This window comes from Ambystoma mexicanum, chromosome 13 (genome assembly GCF_040938575.1).
Source record: "Ambystoma mexicanum isolate Mex_15411 chromosome 13, UKY_AmexF1_1, whole genome shotgun sequence".
NCBI classification, from domain to species: domain Eukaryota; kingdom Metazoa; phylum Chordata; class Amphibia; order Caudata; family Ambystomatidae; genus Ambystoma; species Ambystoma mexicanum.
Window position 1 is genome coordinate 671,903,126 of NC_090938.1, and position 24,110 is coordinate 671,927,235.

General features: G+C 48.6%; 1 protein-coding gene across 1 annotated transcript in view; it reads right to left on the reverse strand.

Annotated features, from left to right (window-relative positions):
• Positions 1-24,110, reverse strand: part of PCGF2 (polycomb group ring finger 2) — a 153,249-nt gene that overhangs the window by 32,707 nt on the left and 96,432 nt on the right. The window contains exon 7 of the mRNA XM_069634694.1: positions 13,145-13,193. Within this exon, the coding sequence (XP_069490795.1) occupies positions 13,145-13,193 (49 nt within the window). The remainder of the gene's footprint in view (positions 1-13,144; positions 13,194-24,110) is intronic.

A 24,110-nucleotide genomic window follows, 5' to 3' on the forward strand; every position in this document is an offset into this window, starting at 1 on the left:
AGGTCAATCCGAACGGCAGGACCCGAAACAAAGTGTGAGTCGCCAACTGCGAACCTCAGGTACTTCTTGTGCTTGGGATGGATCGGCACATGAAAGTAAGCATCCTTGAGGTCGAGAGACAGCAACCAGTCCTGGAGTTGAAGGGCCTGGTGGACTTGAGAAAGAGTAACCATCTTGAACTTGTCCTTCCTGAGGAGCTTGTTAAAACCATGATGGGTCTCAATCCCCAGTCTTTCTTCGAATTCAAAAAATAAGGGGAATGCCATCCCTTGTTCCTCTCCGCTACAGGCACCAGTTCTATGGTGCCTTTCTCCAGCAGGGATTGTATTTCCTGCGCAAGGAGCGGATACGGACTCTTCAAGGAGAGATTCCCTGGTGGATTGTCGTGAGGCCTCTGCCAGAAAGGAAGACAGTAGCCGTGGGCTATGATCTCCAGAACCCACACATCTGAAGTAATGGCACGCCACTCTACAAGATGCTGCGCCAGCCTTCCCCCAACCGGCGAACCATGGGACATGGCCTCATGACTGAGCTGAAGTGGCTGCGGCAGTGCCTGCGGGCAAAGAGGCAACTGCCCGAGCGGCTTTGGCACCTCGAGTACCCTGTTTTCCACCTCTGGTACTCCTACGGTGGCCCCTTTGACTTGCAGCTCCCCTCGATTTACCAAAGGATGAGTAATATCGGCAGGAACCTCCCCTCCATTGCTGGTCCCTAGGACGAAAATGCGGAGGTTGGCGGACTGCAGCGCTCAATGACTTTGCTGCAGCTTTGGAGGTCTGCAACCTCTCAAGGCTCTCGTCAGCCTTGCTGCCAAAAAGATGTTCACCATCAAAGGGCATGTTGAGGAGCCAGGCTTGCACATCCGGAGCAAACCCCGACAAACCTGCGTATTACGGTGCTCGCTGCCATGGACCGGCTGACACAATCTGCCCTGTCCAGACCCGACTGAACGGACTCACACAAGGCATCCTTGCCATCCTGCACAATAGCAAGAAAACCATCCTGTTCCTCCCCTTCGGGAATATATTCAGCCGCTAATGAAATACAGTTCCACAGAGTGTGCATGAAACGTGACAAGGCACACACGGAGTTGGCTGCCTGTAAAGCCATACCCCCTGAAGAAAACACTTTCTTCGCACAGCCATCAAAACGCTTGTCGTCCCTATCAGGAGGGATGGTAGGGTACGACGCCTGCTTTGCTGGGGCCGCAGCTGCCTGCACCACCAAACTCTCAGGAGTGGGGTGCGTGGTCGAGTAGCAGGGGTCGCTACCGGCTGGGCGGTATTTTCATGGCAAAGACTTGCTCACTGCCGGGAGACTCTCCAGAGCAGCCCAAGCTGCTGCCACCCTTCTCTGCAAGGCCATATGGAATGGCAGTCGACAGCTTCCTCGGAGGTGGAGCCTCGAGAGAGTCCCTCGACGACCTTGGCGCCGAAGGCTCGATGTCTTCTTCGAAGACCTCACAGGCTCCGACGGTCTCGAGGGCGTCTAGGACCAGGACCTGGAATGGGCATGTCTAGAGCGACCATCCTTGTCAGACCGGGACCTCGAAGGTGCCAGGTGATCTCGACGACCGCTCGAGCCTGAAGGCGCCAGGTGATCTCGACGACCGCTCGAGCCCGAAGGCGCGTGAGTGGTGTCTATAGCAAGGTCATAGCCAGCGTTTTTCGACGGCGCAGACGGAAGAGAGCCCTGCGACTGAAAAATCGCCAACATCTCCTGCCGGAATTAATACCATTCCGCAGGAGTGGAGTGCTTGTTGGGACAAGCCACCCGCCGACGGGCGGAGTCCTCGACGAGGACGGGGAAGGCGACCGATGCCGGCGCTTCCGTGAGTGCCTCAAAGAGGCAGAGGAATGGCGGGACCTACTCCTGTACCGAGACACCCCCGACTTAGGCTGACGATGCGGAGAGTCGCTCCTCGAATCGTCAGTCGAAGGGCCAGTGGATCTCAACTTCCGGGGCTTGGCCACCTTACCTACAGAAAGCTTCTTCTTATGCTCCCACAAGGCCTTTGATGTAAGCGTCTGGCAGTCTACACAGTCATCCGTGTTGTGGTCCTCACCGAGGCACCAGAGGCAGCCGTTGTGCGAATCCATCAACGACATCTTGGACCCGCAGTCCCGACACTTCTTAAAACCTAGCCACGGGGTGGAAGAAGACGACATCATGGAAATCTTCACAACTAACAGGTTCAAAGAACCGGAAGAAGAGAACTCGGAAGAACCGAGGCATGCCGAGATCTCCGAAGCGAACACGTTCGCAGAAAAAACCGAACTGATGCTACGGGCGTCGTGCGTTCTACTTATAACATCCGGTGACGTCGGCTCGAGGGAGGCCCTCGAGGACAGCGTATCGACGTCATCGACGCAGGACGCCGAAAAGTTTCCGAAGCAGCACAGCTGTGGTGATTACTGTCATAGATATGGAATACGTCGGAGGACCCAATCCCCTCAAATATACTATTTATTAAACACAAAAAGAATCAAGTTCAACAGACTGCTGGTAAGTAAAAGCTCTATGAAACATATATATATACATCCACCACTTGGTAACACCAAAATGGATTACCTAGAATTCAACACTGTTAGACATAATCATATGTACTGTAAATTAGCTAAAGTGGGAGAAAGAAAAGTGTTACATATATCATCACAAGCCTTAAGGAGGCTAGTGTACCTGAACTTAAAAGAAAATGTATTATAACTATATTAATTATAATTATAATAATTGTTTTTTTATAACGCGCTTAATACCGAAGAGGTTTCTAAGCGCGGACCCGGGATCCAAACTGGTGTTGCTCTGCGTCGTCTTGCTTCCAAGACGAGCACTTTGCCACTGAACTATACAACGCATGCCAATGCTTTATAGGTCCACCCCTACCATTTTCAGAGTTCAGTCTGCAACACGCAGGTAATCTTATCAAGCAGGTTCTTGCAAAAAGCCAGAGTTTAAAATGCTCAGTCCTCCAGCTATGGAAGGGGTTAGACTACAGGGCCCAGTAAGGTAGCAACTTTTTAAATAAGGACTTTATACCCAATGCAAGAAAATTGGGATAGGGACACCTACTCAGGACAGAGGTGTCAGGTCCTGAGGAGCAGAGGGTTCAAGGAGGCCCTTCCTTGTGGTGAGACGACAGCCAGTTGGCGACGCCCCAGCAGAGCTCTAACGCCAGCAAACCTGCCAGTAACAAGATGGGAAGGTGCCGAGGAAATAATGCAGTCCAGTTCCAGACAGGTGCAGGCCAATGACAGACCCAGCGACAACTGGGGCCTTGGAAAAGCAATGGATGCATAGTATCAAACTGGTTGGTCCCATCAGTCCAGAGGAGGAATGCTCCTGGTTCAGGTTTTCCCAGTGGGATTTGAAGGCACTCTTCTGGTACACAGTGGGTGGCTTAGCTAATGCCAGTTGCAGCATTAGTCCTCCGGCGGGTCTCTGGTGAGCCTTCATGTGCTTGGATGTTCTGGTTGACAATCCTGAATGGCTCCAGGTTCTCTTCGACAGAGTTCAGGTTGGAGATTGCCCTAATCCACCGATTGAAGGGACCCGCAAAATGAATACAGATGGAGGATGCTCAATCCAGCAGCAGGACATACCCTGGCTAACGTGTAGATAAGGGCCAGCCAGTCGAAAGCCCAGTTTCAGCCAGTTCACTCGCATAGCATTGGACCTGGAGACCAGGGCTCGGCTACTGCGAAAGTGCATCCCATTATGCCCCAAGCAGGTATGGAAATGCTATTTTTTTAGTCCTTTCACTGAGACGGGCCCTTTAACAGCGCTCCTGACACTAATGTATGTAATGCGGCTGCACAGCACTTCATGTTATTGTCCAGAATTGCTTATGCCACCTTTGTGAATAAGGTGAGCTGAGCATTTCTGAAACTAGCGCAAATGACAAGTGCATTGTCTGTGCTTCTTTTATTTGTGCTAGTTCTTGAGAATCTGGCCCAAAGTATCCCTGTAGCACTCCACTGAAGGTGGTGTGTGCTAGACTGTAGAAATAAAGGTGAAAAAGACACGTGCACCTCAAAAGAAATGCGGGGGCGGGGGGGGGGGGGGGGAGTAGGCAAGTGAGGCATAATGGTCCCCATCCTAAAAATCATCTAGGATCAAATGGAGGCCATTGAAATCAATAGAGTAAAGTCGCAACAAGAAAGGCGTTCCCTAACAACTAACACGCGGAGTGAATTGAAGTGAGTACCAGCCAGGTATGATGAGGGTACTCATTACCAGCCAGAGAGAGGGGGAGAACACCCAGTACCATCCCGGCGAGTTCACTTTTCGATGGATTTGGCATGGCGTCATCTCGCAAGGGATCCTGACAAAGGGCGAGTAAGCCTAGATAAAAGGCAAACAGTCAATGCTCTTTTCCATGCACCCTTTGGATGTGGACGCCCTTGACCAGGTGATCAATACGGAAGCCAGTGATGGTCCCATGGCCAGCAGCAGCCAGGGAATGCACGACATTGCTTCACAGCAGTGCTCTGGCTGGTGGGAGCGAGGAAGGAGACACCGCCAGGGACTGAGAAGTGTCTGCCATGGTGAAATGACCACAATCCTCCAAGGTAGCAAAGGCCAGCACAGTCCTGGAGGCCCACAGGGAGTGGCCATTGCCTGGGCCCCAGGATTAAAGAGGTTACTTTCTGCTGGCTCAGGAAAGAGATGGAGCCTGTAGAACTTGATGCTCCAGGTTCCGAAAGCAAAGAAATGTATTGCACACTGGGACTTGAAGTTCAAGGTTCTAAAAGACATTTCCATCTTAAGTGAGTAGGGTAATTCCTTCCACTTCCTAGCAGATACAACAGAAGAAGCTCTACCCCTGACTTGGGCTCTTTGAACTACTACTTTTTCCATGCATCTGGCCTTCTGCAGCACCAATGCTTCAATTCCTTGTCAATGCAAGGAACGCAAGGCCAGTGAAATATGCTTGAAGTGGAGTGTTAATGTTGATCGAACCACTGCATTTTGAACATACGGAGTGTAGATAACGAATTGCACATTTTGTTAAAAAAAAAAAGAAAAAAAAATTGCGAATTTAAATATAGTCTATTGCCATGATCCAAACGAAACATGATAACAGTCAGCAAGGCTGGTAGTTGCCAGCGAAGCGTTAGGCAGGGGAAAAATAATGTTGAGCCCCTTTTCACTCTTGCAGCCAACTGTTGATCATTGAGAGCTTGTTGTCCAGGCTTAGACCTGAATTTTTTTCACTAAAACTGGACGTGGCTCCAGGTGTAAGGACCATAATGTTGGGGTCAGATCCAAAGGCTGGCGAGCCATTAAAAAAAAAAAACGAAAAAAAAACCCGGACAACTGGGACTTCAAATTCACGCTATGGCACTTCTGGATGCATAGGTTTGTGGGGCGAGGAAACAGGAATTTCTGTCATACAATACACAGCAACCCTGATCAGGAGTATCTTATGTGGCCCCATGCACTACTAAACCTTTGAAATTAAACCATTTGTTTTCTTGCAAATTGGGCGTTGACTCAGGTCGGTCTCTAAATCCAGCCTTAAAAAGGTGTAATGTTATCATACCCATTGTAAATGATTCCATATAATTTATTTATTGCTTTCACGACCCGATACTCTGAAATAAAGCTGGCTTTCACTTGATGAACCACAGCGCTCCCCTTGTGGATGATTTGGTTTTGTTCAAGCTGCTTATGTGATGAGCACAACAGCACTGCGCGGGGAGATCCTCTTGATTAAAAAGAGGAGAGACTCTGGTGTGGTTCATAGAGAGGGCTGGCTGCGCTGGGACATGTTGCTACTGTGCCCCGAAGGTGCTGCTCCTTTCTAGTGGGAGTCCCCGGAAACATGGACTACAACTGGCAGAAGACCCGAGGCATGGAAGTGAGGAGGAGGGGATGCCAGGGAGAGCCCCCAGCCAAAGCGAGAGGAAGACCACCCAGGCATCAGAGGCAGCACCCGGGGCATGGGAGGATAGGGGTGGGACAGAGCCAACATTGACTGAAAATTTATTGAGGATTAGCAGGAGGGCAGAGCTGATCACCTGAAACTTAGCCTTACCTCCCCCGCCCCCCACACACACAGACGCTGGGCGCCAGCTGTCGCCTCTACATAAAGGAGATGACAAGGTGCACAGACCACCTGGAAGCACCTCAGTGCAAAGTGACACATCATTACTTCAGGCAGCTCTATAACAGGAGTGCTACAGACCACCAGGCGGTACCTTGATCTGAAGAACTGCAGACCAGTATGCAGTATCTTTATATGAAGCGGTGCAGACCACCAGGCAGCACCTAGCATGGGGATGCCATAAGCCACTGCGCAACACCTTCATAAGAAGCACTACAGACCACCAGGCAGCACCTAGATGGGGAATACCATAAACCACGGGGCAGCACCTTTATAAGAATTGCTACAGACCACAAGGCAGCACCTAGATAGGGGATAACAAACCACTGGGCAGCTCCTTCATAAGAAGCACTACAGACCACAAGGCAGCATCTAGATAAGGGATAACATAAACCACTGGGCAGCACCTTTATAAGAAGCGCTACAGACCACCAGGCAGCACACTGGTGTATAGGCGCGTTATAAATACCATATCATATCACAGAGTTATACACTACCAGAAGGCAGCACCTTTACATGAAGATCTACAGACCACCAGGCAGCACAAACCACGGGGCAGCACCTTTATAAGAAGCGCTACAGACCACCAGGCAGCACCTAGCATGGGGATACCATAAGCCACCAAGCAGCACCTTTTATAAGAAGCGCTACAGACCACCAGGCAGCACCTAGCAAGGGGAATGCCACAAACCAGTAGGCGGCACCTTTACATGAAGATCTACAGACCACCAGGCAGCACAAACCACGGGGCAGCACCTTTATAAGAAGCGCTACAGACCACCAGGCAGCACCTAGCATGGGGATACCATAAACCACTGAGCAGCACCTTTATAAGAAGCACTACAGACCTCCAGGCAGCACACTGGTGTATAGGCGCGTTATAAATACCATATCATATCACAGAGTTATACACTACCAGAAGGCAGCACCTTTACATGAAGATCTACAGACCACCAGGCAGCACAAACCACGGGGCAGCACCTTTATAAGAAGCGCTACAGACCACCAGGCAGCACCTAGCAAGGGGATACCATAAACCACTGAGCAGCACCTTTATAAGAAGCACTACAGACCTCCATGCAGCACCTAGCAAGGGGATACCATAAACCACTGAGCAGCACCTTTATAAGAAGCACTACAGACCTCCATGCAGCACCTAGCAAGGGGATACCATAAACCACTGAGCAGCACCTTTATAAGAAGCGCTACAGACCACCAGGCAGCACCTAGCAAGGGGAATGCCACAAACCAGTAGGCGGCACCTTTACATGAAGATCTACAGACCACCAGGCAGCACAAACCACGGGGCAGCACCTTTATAAGAAGCACTACAGACCACCAGGCAGCACCTAGCATGGGGATACCATAAACCACTGAGCAGCACTTTCATAAGAAGCACTAAAGACCCCCAGACAGCACCTAGATAGGGGATACCATAAACCACTGAGCAGCACCTTTATAAGAAGCGCTACAGACCACCAGGCAGCACCTAGCAAGGGGAATGCCACAAACCACTAGGCGGCACCTTTACATGAAGATCTACAGACCACCAGGCAGCACAAACCACGGGGCAGCACCTTTATAAGAAGCACTACAGACCTCCATGCAGCACCTAGCAAGGGGATACCATAAACCACTGAGCAGCACCTTTATAAGAAGCACTACAGACCTCCATGCAGCACCTAGCAAGGGGATACCATAAACCACTGAGCAGCACCTTTATAAGAAGCGCTACAGACCACCAGGCAGCACCTAGCAAGGGGAATGCCACAAACCACTAGGCGGCACCTTTACATGAAGATCTACAGACCACCAGGCAGCACAAACCACGGGGCAGCTCCTTCATAAGAAGCACTACAGACCTCCATGCAGCACCTAGCAAGGGGATACCATAAACCACTGAGCAGCACCTTTATAAGAAGCGCTACAGACCTCCATGCAGCACCTAGCAAGGGGATACCATAAACCACTGAGCAGCACCTTTATAAGAAGCGCTACAGACCACCAGGCAGCACCTAGCAAGGGGAATGCCACAAACCACTAGGCGGCACCTTTACATGAAGATCTACAGACCACCAGGCAGCACAAACCACGGGGCAGCACCTTTATAAGAAGCGCTACAGACCACCAGGCAGCACCTAGCATGGGGATACCATAAACCACTGAGCAGCACTTTCATAAGAAGCACTAAAGACCCCCAGACAGCACCTAGATAGGGGATACCATGAACCACTGGGCAGCACCTTTATAGAAAGCACTACAGAGAGGCAGCACCTAGATATACCCTACCAGAAGGCAGCACCTTTACAAGAAGCACTACAGACCTCCATGCAGCACCTAGCAAGGGGATACCATAAACCACTGAGCAGCACCTTTATAAGAAGCACTACAGACCTCCATGCAGCACCTAGCAAGGGGATACCATAAACCACTGAGCAGCACCTTTATAAGAAGCACTACAGACCTCCAGGCAGCACACTGGTGTATAGACGCGTTATAAATACCATATCATATCACAGAGTTATACACTACCAGAAGGCAGCACCTTTACATGAAGATCTACAGACCACCAGGCAGCACAAACCACGGGGCAGCACCTTTATAAGAAGCGCTACAGACCACCAGGCAGCACCTAGCATGGGGATACCATAAGCCACCAAGCAGCACCTTTTATAAGAAGCGCTACAGACCACCAGGCAGCACCTAGCAAGGGGAATGCCACAAACCAGTAGGCGGCACCTTTACATGAAGATCTACAGACCACCAGGCAGCACCTTTATAAGAAGCGCTACAGACCACCAGGCAGCACCTAGCATGGGGATACCATAAACCACTGAGCAGCACTTTCATAAGAAGCACTAAAGACCCCCAGACAGCACCTAGATAGGGGATACCATGAACCACTGGGCAGCACCTTTATAGAAAGCACTACAGAGAGGCAGCACCTAGATATACCCTACCAGAAGGCAGCACCTTTACAAGAAGCACTACAGACCTCCATGCAGCACCTAGCAAGGGGATACCATAAACCACTGAGCAGCACCTTTATAAGAAGCACTACAGACCTCCATGCAGCACCTAGCAAGGGGATACCATAAACCACTGAGCAGCACCTTTATAAGAAGCACTACAGACCTCCAGGCAGCACACTGGTGTATAGGCGCGTTATAAATACCACATCATATCACAGAGTTATACACTACCAGAAGGCAGCACCTTTACATGAAGATCTACAGACCACCAGGCAGCACAAACCACGGGGCAGCACCTTTATAAGAAGCGCTACAGACCACCAGGCAGCACCTAGCATGGGGATACCATAAGCCACCAAGCAGCACCTTTTATAAGAAGCGCTACAGACCACCAGGCAGCACCTAGCAAGGGGAATGCCACAAACCAGTAGGCGGCACCTTTACATGAAGATCTACAGACCACCAGGCAGCACAAACCACGGGGCAGCTCCTTCATAAGAAGCACTACAGACCTCCATGCAGCACCTAGCAAGGGGATACCATAAACCACTGAGCAGCACCTTTATAAGAAGCACTACAGACCTCCATGCAGCACCTAGCAAGGGGATACCATAAACCACTGAGCAGCACCTTTATAAGAAGCGCTACAGACCACCAGGCAGCACCTAGCAAGGGGAATGCCACAAACCACTAGGCGGCACCTTTACATAAAGTTAGGTTATTGAGCTTATACCGTGCTACAGACAGCCAGCACCTTCAGGCGGCACCTTCATATGAAGTACTACAGACCACCAGGCACCACCTTTATCTGAAGCGCTGCTGCCAACCAGCTAGCACCTTTATAGAAGTGCTACAGACCCCCAGGCCATGCACTTCCTTTATAAAAAGTGCTACAGACCATGAGGCAACAGCTTGACATGGAGTGCCAGAGACCACTCTGTTAGGGATCACTGATCTGTGGTTCGACAGACCCCCAGTCTCGATGATGCCTTCATAAGGAGAGCTAGTCCTCTTACGACCACTAGAAGCACCTTCATGTAATGTAAAGGGGCCTTGTATAGCACCCTTCTGTCATGTCTATTGGCCTTGTTCTGTTTGGCTCTGTAAGAAAAAAGAGGGAAGGGGTGGAAAATGGGAAAGCAGGAGAGGCAGATGCAAAATATGTGGTGTTGGTGGGTCCAGGTCTAAAGTACCCGGACCTGAGTGGTGTTCTGCTTCTATGGGTTTGGCGGAGACAGATATTTTATCCATATGGAAGAGTCCAAGATTTGGTAGAGTGTGCGAGCGGGTAAAAGGAGGTCATGCATTGATTAGTTCTTATGTGCTAACGGCTGGACCTGTGGTGGCGGTCTGTGGGAGATGTGTGTGTAGTGTAAGGTAGTACGAGATCACAAGATAGAACAACTTGGTGTACTCCCTGCACGCTTGCAGGTCACTCTGTATGTCTCAGTCTCTCTCCCTCTCCCTGCGTTTCTCTTTCCCTGTGTTTCTATTTCCCCATGCCTCTCTGTTTTACCCGTTCTCCATCTCTCTGTGCCTCTACACCTCTCTCGGCCTCTCTCTCTCCCTCTGCCTGCGTCTCTCTCTCTAGCTCTCTCCCCCTCTGTGTGTCTACCTCTCTGTCTGTGCGCCTCTCCCTCTGTGTGCCCTTCTCCCCCTCTGTGCCCTTCTCCCCCTCTGTGCCCCTCTCCTCTGTGTGCCCCTCTCCCCCCTCTGTGCCCCTCTCCCCCTCTGTGCCCCTCTCCCCCTCTGTGCCCCTCTCTCTGCTCTGTGTCTCCCCCTCGCTCTGCTCTGTGTCTCCCCCTCGCTCTGCTCTGTGTCTCCCCCTCTCTCCCCTCTGTGCCCCTCTCGCCCCCTCTCTCTGCTCTGTGCCCCTCTCCCCTTCTCTGCTGTGTCTCCCTCTCCCTTCTCTCTGCTCCGCGTCTCCCCCTCCCTCTGCTCCGCGTCTCCCCCTCCCTCTGCTCAGTGTCCCTCTCCCCCTCTACCTTTCTCTCTGCTCCACGTCTCCCCCCTCTCTGCTCCGCGTCCCCCCCTCCCTCTGCTCCGCGTCCCCCCCTCCCTCTGCTCCGCGTCCCCCCCTCCCTCTGCTCTGTGTGTCCCTCTGCTCCTCTCTCCCTCTGCTCTGTGTCTCTTTCTGCTGCGTCGCTCTACCTCTCCACTCACACCTTCCATGCCATGTGCAACAAGGACCCAGGAATTGGCAAATGAGGGAATAAGGCAGTCTGGAGACTCCCCTGATTACCATAAAAAACATGTGTGGTATGGGAGGTAAGAACTGCTGCTTGAAGTAGCAGGGCTTGGGGCACACATTTCATCTTTCTTAGGATGTGGTTTGGCAGGCTGCACGCCCCCTCTAACCTCACTCTAACTTTCTCAGGTGCCTTGCTCAGTAGCTAGCAGGGACTTCTGTCCACCAAGCAACATCTGTCTGGGCAGCAAACAGCATTTGTCTGTTATTAATCAGATCGAGGTAGGGGCCAGGATACATGGTCTTTTCTCCCAGGGGTCTACCCCAGTGTCTATCACTGGCTTCTCACACACAGCCACTGGGCAACATGAAATTCCTTCATAACTTTGGTTTTAGAATGATGCTGAAACCCTGCAGGGGGAGTCCTGCAGTGAAAAGAAAAGCAGGAAAGATAAATGTTGAGTTGTGGATACCTCAAAGAGCCCCACAAAGCTGGGACCTAAAGGGGAGTGCAACAGCTTTGGGAAGGTGAATGGAAGCGTGCGGACAGTGAAAGAAGGGGCACTTGTGTTGGGCGGGAATAGGATGGGCAGTCCGGTAACACTCCAAACTCGAATTTGAAGCATCCATGGTCTCGTGCTAGGAAATTCTCTTGGCAAGAAATCCTTCGAAAGCATTGCCGAACAGCTAAATAATGTAACCAGGGGGAAAGCAGGTATGCAGTATTTATCTCTTGCTAAGGGTTGCCCGTCCAGAGATGGGGGAAGGGCTGCCAGGGATGACATATGTACACATTTGCAGTATCTCTATCCCCTTGCTAGGAAATGAATTCAGCTAGAGCTCCTTCGAAAGCTTTGTGCCTTCCATATGAAAAACTCTACATATTACTAACCGGAGTCCTACACCAAAGGAAGCGAGGCATCTCTCACGGACCATAGCCATATCCCTCTCGCAGCAAGAAGGGCCTCTTCCCAATAGAGACAGATACACAGCAGGAGGTGCCTCTCATTGAGCAGTGAACCATATACCCTAACAGAGAGAATGGCTTCTCTACCCGACCAGACACATGGGCAATAGTAATAGCCAGATGTGCATCTCAGACAGAGGAAGCCACCACCTGATTGGGCACAGATGCAACAAATCTGCACCCAAACTGCTAGGTACGTATAACGCACCACTACAGTGGAGAATGGCCGCAGGCATGGCTACCTGCACGCATCAGAATACATCGGTGACTACGACAAATGCGGTCTCGATGGTCACATAACTGTTCCGCCTACTCACACCAGACTACGCCTCAACACCTCTGACATCACTATGCAGCAAAGACCTATGAAAATTCAGGCACGCTGGACACATAGCGAGCCTCTAGCACTCGCGCCATCTCCCGACTCCTCTCAGCACCATCCACATGCCTGACCTCATGGGTTGCTTTCTACCAGAGCCTGGCCAGCCCAGATAAGCCTTATTTGGCCAAATCCACACACGCATTCTAATCCTACCCATGACCTCCAACACTCTGGACTTCGTCTCCCAGGGCGTTACCACCACCAGCGATTTGAGACTATAATTATGATAAAAAGCGCTATGTAAATGACAAGTATAATACAATCTCTCCAAACCACAGAAAGATCCCAGAGACTACCACAAATGCTGGCTTTTCACATGTGAACGCACATTCTGCCTGGCTAGAGCGGCATGTACAGCACTCTGTTACTTAGCTAGGTCTGCGCTACACAAAACCTATATACAAACGCAAATACTAGACCCTATATCAGGCTGTGTGGTCGCAGAGCAGAGAGACCACGTTCATCTGTAAACCCTACGTGCTTTGAACATCACTTATCGTCCAGCACTGCTGGGTGGACCCTCACTCACCTTGTCCTTCTCCAGCTCTCCGTTTGCCAGGCTTCCTCGGTTTTCCTCCCTGTTGAAAGTAGAGAGAGAGAGAGAGAGAGAGAGAGAGGGGAAGAGAAGAGAGAGATCAGAGACACTGGCCATCAGTGTTCTATTGCAAATATTCGAGCAGTAGTAGCCACATCTGTATGCTTGACACCCCCCTCTATACGGCATGATCTTCCCTTCAGAAATTCTCCTTAGAAAGGAATGATTATATGTATGTGGTTTATCAAGAGAGAATGTAGCTGGAAAGTACACGGGGGACACACCTGAAAGCAGGGCTTTCACAGAGTTAACTGGCATGGATAAAGGGGAGCTCCAGAGGGGAAGAAGTAGGGCGTTTCCACTAATACACGTGGTATATTGGTTCTGACTGCTTTGTAGGTGACGCAGGCTGTCTTGAAAATGACCTGTGCTTGAAGGGGTAGCCAGTGCAACGTCTGGAGGATGGGGGAGGGGAGGCGGAGTCGAATTTTGTTAGTCGTTAGCAGGGCTGCAGCGCTTTCAGAGGGGCCAAGGTGGCTTCTAGGACCCCCTGTAAGGTGTTGCCACCATCCATGTGGGAGATGACCAGGGCTTGGATGACCTTTGACACTCAGTGCAGGGACGAGGGGCATGACGAAGGGCGAGTTGGCACTATGATAATTGGGTCTTCTCGGCGATGTGCATTTCCAAAAAAAAGTCAGTCGATGGTCAAGTTGAGACATTCTGCACTGGGTTTGAGTTTTGGCGTGAATCTATATCACTTCATTTCCCGCCGATTCGGAATTACGGCATGTATGATGGGGCGTCGCGGGAGAAGGATTATGATCCATGTCGGGTTGAGCTTCAGGTAGGAGCTGGACATCCAGGGTGGACTCGATGTCGTTTATGAAATGGAGGCCACACAAGCGGGGAAAGAGCGCTATATAAATAACCAAATACAATGTTTATGAAATTGATCTTCAGTTAAAGCTGTGTGTTATATGCAACTTGATGCATCTTTGGGCAATTGATTAAAGGCAAAACAATGCCTACCTGGACAGATGCTTTCAGCTACACCAGGGTAATGAAAAATGTTTTTTTTTTTACAAAAATGTATGAAGGGCCAGTATTTCCGTTGCAAGATTAAACTGATGCTGGAAATTGCGGATGACAGATTATTTCTAATACTGCTGGGCAAGTGTCGAATCTCTTTGCATTATAGAGTTTTCAATGGCGGAAGCCTTCTGGGGATGCAGCGATTCGTGTATGCCACCAGCAAAATATTTCAGCCACAAATCATTGGCACCACACGTTAAAGACCGTTTTGGCGCATGGCATGTCCTCGAGGTAGTACAAGTGTTGTGCTACTAAACTGGTGTGGGGAGAGGGAGGCGGGCAGTCCACACTTTGGTATAGATTGCGTGGCATTCAGCTTTGATGGTTAGCAGTGTTCGAAAGACTGCCCACCACAATGTGGCAATTAGTCTTGGGCCAGCTCAAACTGACATTTGCAACACAACAATATTTGCAGCTGAGGGGCACGTAGGGCCCCCTTCTCATTGGGAGTTGGCAACCACGAGAGTCTGTTCAATTACAATCAGACTCAGTGAGGCATAAAACCTGACCACAATGTAGAGATCCGACTGGGCAACCTACCGATCCAGTGAGGGGCTAGTGGTGTGCCAGACACACCAAAGGAATGTGTAAGCATGATTGATAGACTGACATACCGAGTTCCCCTCACTCACCACCTTAATCCCATGCATTCCACCAAACAAAAGTGATCAAGTTTGGAGACATCGGCTATAGCCGGTCAGATAGCACAGCAAGTAACCAAAAACGTAAAAGGCTTTCTGATACAGAGTGTTAAGAGATAGGCAGTGTGTCTGCCAAGGAGAAGTGTTTAAACTTTACCTATTGTGTTGGAGAACCATTTTGATCCGGGGAGAGGAGCCATTCCCCTAAGAAAAAGCCAAAACTTGGAAGTGAATCCCTAGTCCAAAAGAAGGGAGTCATTCTTCTGAACAAGGTGGTCTACTTTATCTCTAGTTTAGTTTCAAGTGTAAGGGACAGAAGTAGAGTTTTGACACAGGACGTTGAACTATTGATTTACATGGACATTTTGACAGAACCCTTCGGGCCTGCTCACGAGTTGGACGGTAGCCCTTAAAATCAGGCAGTAATGCTGTTACCGCTGCATTTAAGGGGCTGCCCAATCTAGAGTCTGGTGTGTTTACTCCCAGCTCTGAGCTGGGGGTAAACACGCCAGAAAAATAAAATTTTTTGGCACAATTACAGCCAGCAGTGTTACCGCATGGTAATTGCACCAAAAATTCCCCATTGGGCCCAACGGAACCAATGGGGAATGGGGAGTAACAGTTAGAGCCCAACCTGTGATCCGGCGGTAATACCGCGGGACAGGTGGATGTTAACGCAAATAAAGTTAGGCGGTATCCCAGCCAGGATACCGCCCAATTCGTGATGAAGCCCTTAGTGTTTTAGCTGAGGCAGGGAAACGCCTCTTAGAGACCGGGAATTTAGGTTTTCTCTTTATTTTCCTGACCAATAAAAGTCTATAGCAAACACCATGCCACCTGCGTTTCATTCTCCTCATTCTGCAACCTTAGATATGTCATTGCATTTTTAATGACAAAGCCAACAGGAGTTGGGGGAAACTGCCATATATTGGCAGAGCCAGCATAGACATGCGTTTTTTATAGTACCATTAATGGCATTTTGCGCAAAACAAAACATGGTATGTTCTTCTATTGGAATACAGGCATTTATTGGTGTAGCCATCATGGAACTGTATGGGCACAGCCAATCTGAAATTGGTTTTATCCTATATTGTGGGCAAATGCATCATGAAAATATGTTGGGAAATGCTACTCTGCACTGTTGGTGACTTGTGTCTATTGGATTTCTGAATTGGGAGTTACCCTACAAAACCAATTGCAAACGGTCTGGTGTTTTACCCAATTTTTCACATAGCCCTCTGCCCGTACAGCCCTTCGGCTAAGGGCCTCAGGCCAAGGGCGGCTCCAACAGAGGCAGCTCCAGGAAGTGTCAGCAGGTGTCCACAGGGGAAGCCAGTGGCCAGCGGTCAACCATCAACTACAAGTAAGGTAGGAGTGACCCAGGGCTAGGAGTAGAGCATCCACTCTACACTAGAACCCGAGCCACTTAGCAAACCCATATTAAGCAAGGTGATTACTCCGCACTGCATCTCTCTTCCTCACCCTCCAACCTAGTCAAAATTCAATCACTGTTTAATATGGACTAATCTGACCTGCTCGCCACAGACCTCCCCTCTCTGTATAGAGCTATACAGGTCTCTCAAATTTAGCAGCGGTTCTGTCTCCAAATTGCATTGTGTGATATTTAGATTGCATTGATAGGCCTCTATCCCACTATACAGGTCTCTCAAATTTAGCAGGGGTTCTGTGTCCAAATTACACTGCGTGATTGTAGATTGCTACAAACCTCACTGTAGTAACTCCTCAGAAAGTGTGAACAATCTCATCCTGTACCGTAGTTGAACTTAGAAAGTGTGCTTTGATAGGCCTCTCACTATACAGGTCTCTGAAATCTAGCAGGGGTCCTATTTCGAAATCGCATTGTACGAAACTAAGGTTTGCATCAATAGACAGTCAGCTACTCCTATTGGGACTTTACAGTTACCAGCTCTACACCTCCTAAAACGACTTAGGCAGCCCACGACAGTGAACCTCAGAGACGCACATTAGGGTTATCCATTGGGATACCCGAACCTAACAACTCAGCAAACCCCATCGTACCCGAGACAACGACTGACTGAACTTGCCATCAATATTAACTGACAAGAACCCCTACAGACCAAGCCCAAATCCCCCACCAGACAACCTTCATCGACGAAAGCAAATAAGGGCAACAAAAACGCTTGCACTCAAAATGCTGCGCAAACGACCGTGACAAAAGGAAAGACAAAGAGCAGAAGGAACAAACACAACCGAACACTACAGAGGATCCACAGCTACACAGCACACTCCGACAAACAGGAACAACAACCAAACCAATGCAGAGAGAAGAGAGAAATCACTCTACCCAACTCTTTACCTCGCAAACAACCAGTGACCTGAGCGAGCCAACCCAACCCACGAACCAACAACAGACAACCAAACACAACCACGCAGAAGAGGAACAGGCAAAACAAGAACCAACAAGAACACAATCAACGCAATTACACCGTACATCACAAAAACCAGAGGAATCGCAACCCAACATCCCCCCAAACTGGGAAGAAGAACCAGATGAGAACAAAAACCCTATACTGAACCTAGAGGAACTCTTCGACAACACTGAGACACCTGTACCAACACCCCAACCAGATATCAACCTGGAAAAAAACCTCAACGCCAATCAGAGGACAACACAGACAATCAAGCAGAAGCCAAACTCCAGCTTCAAACTCCACTGCAACCTAATCAATGCAAGATCCATGTCAAAACATTCAACTGAGATCTTTGACCTTCTCTGCGACAACGACATTCACATCCTATTCATCACAGAAACGTGGCTTGACGACAACAAAAAAATCACACTCCAAAGTTGCCTCCCAACCAACTTCAAATGCCTTCAGGTAAATAGGAAAAATAAAAAAGGAGGAGGCCTTGCGATAGCATTCAAAGAATACCTGAATATAAGAACAGACGAACCTCTCAACATCCTCAACTGCGAAACCATGGTCATACAACTACCAGTGAACCCTAAAACTAACATAACATTCATTCTGGTGTACAGACCACCGACATACGACGCATCCTTCGTCGACAACTTCATAGAAGCCATCACCAACCTAGCCCTCAAACATGAATATCTAATAATCCTGGGGGACTTCAACATCTGGTTTGAAGAAAAACAAGCCAGCTCCCAAAACTACCTAACTGGACATGTAACAACCATGAAACTACAACAGTTGGTCAAAGGAGCAACACATTCAGCAGGACACACCCTCAACGCAATTTTTGCAAAGAAAAAAACCTCACCACAGCACCACCGATACAAATACTGTGGAGCGACCACCTCATCATCCCATTCGTGATAACACTACCGACACAAGTCTGCACTCAGCCACCCAAGCTTGCAGCCATCACAAAAAGGAACTGGAAAACCATCAAACCAAGCAGCATAATGGAACAACTAGAGATGACCAAACCCTCAACTACAGAACTATAGATGGCTGACCTAGACGGGAAAGCAGAGCTACTACACAAGTGGATTGCTGATACAATTGAAAACAATCGCCCCAGAAAAACCATTCACTCCCTCGAGAAAAAGGGCAATATGGTTCACTCCGCTACTAAGAACAATGAAAAAGAACAACAAGAAGATAGAACTGGAATGGAGAAAAGAATACAACCATGACAAGAAAATATTGTTCCAGAAACAAATCCGCGCATACAAGAAGGAAATAGAAAAAGCAAAGAGGAAGCATTATGATGACAGAATCACCAATGCCGGCAACACACAGAAAGAAATGTTCAACATCATTAAGGAAATAAGAAATCCACCTGGCTGCGACAATACTCCAATCCCCTCAGAGAAACTCTGCAACGACCTGGCAGACAATTTCAAGAAAAGAATCAACGACATCCGACCAATCATCCAAAACAAACCAACCAATCAGCATAACACTCAACCAACCGGACCTAAAGAAGAGCCACAACACAAACTCAAAAACTTCCCTTAAATATCAGCTGATGCATTCACAAAGCTGGTAAAACAGAGCAAGAAAGCAGGATCACCCATGGATTCCTGCCCCCCTGATATCTAAAAAGCAATCCTTACACAAGGAACACCATCAGAATATTTCAGAAACCTCCTAAACCTCTCCCTCGCAACAGGGACAGTACCAAGATCCTTCAAATCAGCAGATATCAAACCACTTTTAAAAAACACAAGTGGTGTCTTGGAAGACCTCTCCAACTACAGACCAATTTCAAACATTCCCTACCCGGCGAAACTCCTAGAAATCTACGTATACAAAGTAACCCAAGAATATGCAGAAGAACACCACCTGCTGGACCAAGCACAAGTCGGTTTCAGACCCGCCAGAGGAAAAGAATCAGCACTACTATCCATCTGGGACTACCTCAAGACAAACGCAGATTCAAACACCACCTTAGCCCTGATCCTGCTCGACCTCTCTGCAGCCTTTGACACAGTCAGCCATGACACCCTAACCAAAAGACTGGAAGACATAGGCATAACGGACATGGCACTAGTCTTGACTAAATCATTCCTAACAGACAGAACAGAAACGGTATGGCTTAAATCCTACAAATCGACTCCACAAGTCAACGAGTGTGGAGTACCACAAGGATCCTCACCATCACCGCTATCTTTCAACATATACCAGACTCCAGTAATCAGAATCTTCAAAAAACACAAAATCACATGCTACAGCTACGCAGACGACACCCAAATTATCTACAAAATCTAACATAATCAAACCGACCACTCAACCCTAATCGAATGCCTAAAAGACATCTTTAACTGGATGAGCGCCAACAACTTGAAAATCAACCCAAGAAAGACAGAAATCATGATCATATCCAATAATCAAGAGAACACCACCTGCATTCCATGGCCGACAGAATTAGGAACCGCGCCAACGCCATCTAAGGTAGTAAAAAACTTGGGAGTCCTAATGGACAACAACCTAACCTTAGAACCACAAATAAATGCAATAGTCAAGAAATGCTTCTTCCTCCTTCACACAACAAGAAGAATCCTACTTTTCCTCTCCTTCACCCACAAAACACTCACAATGGTCGCCCTCATCATGTCAAGAATCGACTACGCAAACAGCCTCTACCTCGGGATGCCAGAATACCTCATGGAGAAACTACAACGCATCCAAAATACAGCAGCCAGACTCCTCCTCAAACTGTCCAGAAGAGACCACATCACTCCAGCGCTAAAAATACTACACTGGCTTCCAATCAAACAGTGCATCACCTTCAAAACAATGTGCATAACGCACATGGCAATCAGCGGACAGGGAGCTGAATTTCTGCAAAAGAAAGTAACAATCTACAAGCCAACGAGACCTCTCAGATCAAGCAACGAAATCCGCCTAGAACTAAAACCATACCTTAAGAAAAAACTAGGAGGATCCTCCTACCATCTGGCTGCAAAAACCTGGAACACCATCCCTAAAGAAATACGAAACACCGAAGACAACCTACAGTTCAGAAAACTACTAAAAACCTGTATCTTCAATATCACTGACACAACCTAAGAAATTATAAAACGACAAACAGGAAAGACACGGAACAGGATGACAGAAACTAGGATGAGAAAGGCAACACCAGAACCGACCAAGGAAAACCCCACATTAACGAGAGACCAGAAAAATCTCATAAAACACAGACTGCCACCGCGAGGACAAGTATAAAATCCCATGCTAATCCCACCAAATTAGATTGAGACTGAACCACAAACTCATGCTTACCATGGTAACAGACAGATCGGACCGAGATGGGCAGGACCAAACTCTAACATGGTCTATGATTATGGGTGGGCAACTAGTGGGAAGGCCTCAGGGGTGTCGACAGGTCACAGATCTAGATGAAGAGCTGGAAATGCTCCCGCACCCCACCTTGAGAAATACAAGCCTAGCGCCTTGCTCCCAAACAGCCAGGCCAAGTCTACTGACCCGCTAACAATTTTGCCGCCCTGCATACAACTCTTAAACTCTAAACTAATACACCAAAACCTATAAGCACAACAACCTGCACAACCTTCACTACACAGCAACAACAAACCACACAGACTCACGCAACAGCACATGACGTCTGCCGACCAGGAAACACCCCAAGCCAACAGTGTTAACCGGGCTGCGGCTGCTAACAGGACATCACTGCTCCCTTGCACTTTTCCCACTTATCCCAACTAACTTTCCCCCGCAACCTCCTGCCCTCTTTATTTCAGATCCACCAGAGCACCACTCGGTGGTGATAGTGCGCGGTATAAATATCCTTTAACATTAACATAAAGTGTACCGTATAATGAACCATTTAACCCATCATTCAAAAAACGTTCTCAGGGAGAGAACCCCCTGAACAGATCCTTGGTGGGTCCACGCTCCCTCACTATACTCGGTTGCTCTTGCATATTAGTTGGAAATATTTATGCCAATCGCTGATGCCATTGCTGTAACCTTGCAGCTCCTCAACAAACATGCTCCCGTCTTTCTGACCATTTGGCTGTTTTTGCAGTTCGGTTTCCGGTTTGAGTAATAGGATTAGGCATTTATAACGCGCCTATACAGAAGTCTTTCAAGGCACTACGAGGCAAGGGAGGGGAAACAGAGGGAGGACAAAAAAAAACAACGATCTTACTAGGCCTAGTGACATTCAGATCACGCAAGTGCGGGGGGGGGGAGAAGTGCTGGGGGGATGGACAAGTGCAGCACAATGGAAAATAGGAAAACAACAAGTAGTGCAGCCAACGGGTGGCAAGTGTCTGATAAGTGCTAGAGAGGGGACTGTAGGGTTACAGATACATACCACAAGTGGGGGGGTGCCGAGAGGCAGTGCGGGTATGCAGCGCGACAGGCAGGGGCCTGGGCCCGAGCTCAGAGGGTTGCCAGGTGCAATTGTCTTTGTCAGTGTGTATCACATTGCACTTTCTTTGCCTGCAGCAGACTCCCTGTGTGGTGCAGATTCCCTTTCCAGCCTTTCCTGCATACCTCTCTCTTTTTTTTAAGCTTCTTGGCACTGTAGCAGCACTTTTTTTTCCATGGCTGTTAAAGTACACCTCTTAAATCTGGGACAGTTTGGCTGTCTGTTGTGCTATTTTACTATTATTGTTATGAGTTATAGTGTTTAGGCTAGCTCTGCTGTCTGGGTGGTGCCCTTTCTGTCCCTGCTATGGCCTCCTTTCCCTGGCTTTCCTATATACACTGCCTGCAGTCCTAGAATGCATGCCTCATTGCTGCTGTATTGCCATGCCTCGACCATTCCTTGCTCCTCAGTTCTAGTCCCAGTCCTGCTTTTCGCTAGCGCCCTCTCCTGGTTTCCCTTCAGGCGACCGGTTTATGGAGACCTTCCGTCTGTAATCAGTATCCGTTTCAGTGCATTACCACTTTATCACCACGGGTGCCAGTGAGTTTTGGAGGCACTTGCCTCCCTTCTGCAGTTTGTGTTGTGTGCTCTGCTTTCCTTTCTGTTCTATTTGCATCTCCCAATGCTTGTATTCCCAGCTTTGCTCCTCCCCTCAGTTTTTAGGCTACATTCCCGTTTTCCCCTAGAGGTCCCAGCCCACTCTGGCCACAAATTCAAATTCCGTTTTTAGGTATCCTCAAAGCTTTAGGCATGCTATTCTATTACTAAACGCCAATATGTATGCCATGTGGGGATCTGCACTGATCCAAGTGCGCGGACGAATGGAAGCTGGCCGTGTGTGTGTGTGTGTGTGTGTGTGTGTATATATATAATACATTACTCACTGTAATCGTATTTCTGATGCTTGTATCTGCTTAGATTCACATGCTGTGCATAGGCCGACATCTAGTGGAAGCTGCGGAGTATTACAGTTTGTTTTTCGAAAATGGGCGTCGACACAGGGCGTGCCAGTAATACTATCCTTATTGTGACGTCCACTGTACCCATGATCCCTCAAGCTTCTAGGACCCTCAGATTGTATTTTTTTCTGACATGATAATCCAAGCAGATAGATAGATAAGACTACAAGCATCCATGCGCCTTCCCTCAGAGGGGAGGAAGGGTGGGTCGCATGTGAATCTAAGCAGATACAAGCATCAGAAATACGATTACGGTGAGTAATGTATCCCTTCTGAGGCTTGTGGAATCTGCTTAGATCACATGCTGTGCATAGATTAGCGAGCAGTGTTAGAAGAAGGAGGTGGGATGTGAGAAGGGTCATGAGCAAATAAATGTCTTAGAACCGCTTGTCCCACTTGAGTATCTGTCTTGGAATGGGTGTCAATGCAGTAGTGCTGATTAAAAGTGTGAATAGAGCTCCAAGTAGCTGCTTTGCAAACAGTGTCAAGGGGTACATTTGCAATGAAAGCCAGAGTGGCCCCAATGCCTCTTGTAGAGTGAGCTCTTGGGGTGAAAGGCAGAGTTTTATCAGAAAGAGAGTAACACAGCTGGATACAGTTAACAATCCACTTAGAGATGGCACCTTTAGAGACGCGATCTCCCTCTCTGCTTGTAGCTACGGAGACAAACAGCTGATCTGTTTTCCTTAGTGGTCTGGTTTTGTTTGCATAGTAGAGGACCGCCCTACGCACATCTAGGGTGTGTAGTTTGACCTCAGCCTAGCTTTGTGGGTCTTGGAAGAAAGCCGGAAGCTCGATGGACTGGTTCACGTGGAATTTAGAAATAAACTTAGGTGAGAACCTAGGGTGTGTACGTAAAACCAGTTTATCTTTATGAACTGTAAAGAATGGATCCTGCACTGACAGAGCCTGAATTTCACTGACCCTTCTTATAGATGTTATTGCTACTAAGAAGGCCGTCTTATAAGTCAGGTGTTTGAGACTGCTTTTATGCATGGGTTCGAATGGGGGGCCCATGAGTTTAGATAGCAACACGTTAAGGTCCCATCCTGGTGGTGGGTTTGAAATAGGAGGGTGAAGTCTCTTTACTCCTTCCATGAAAGCTTTAACCACTGGTATCTTCCACCACGACACCTTGTTATGAGAGGTTGTGTATGCTAACAGCGCTGCCAGGTGTACCTTCAGTGAGTTAAATACCAGTCCTGCATCCAGCAGGTGGAGCATGTATGTGACAATTGTGGAAGGAGTGCAATCAACTGGGTTGACTTGCTTATTCTGGCACCAGATAACAAATCGTTTCCATTTGTCAAAGTAGCAGTGCCTCGTGTTTGGCTTCCTAGATTCTTTTAGGATGTCCATACATCTCTGTGGTAATTTGAGATGTCCGAACTCTGACCTCAGGAGCCATGCTGC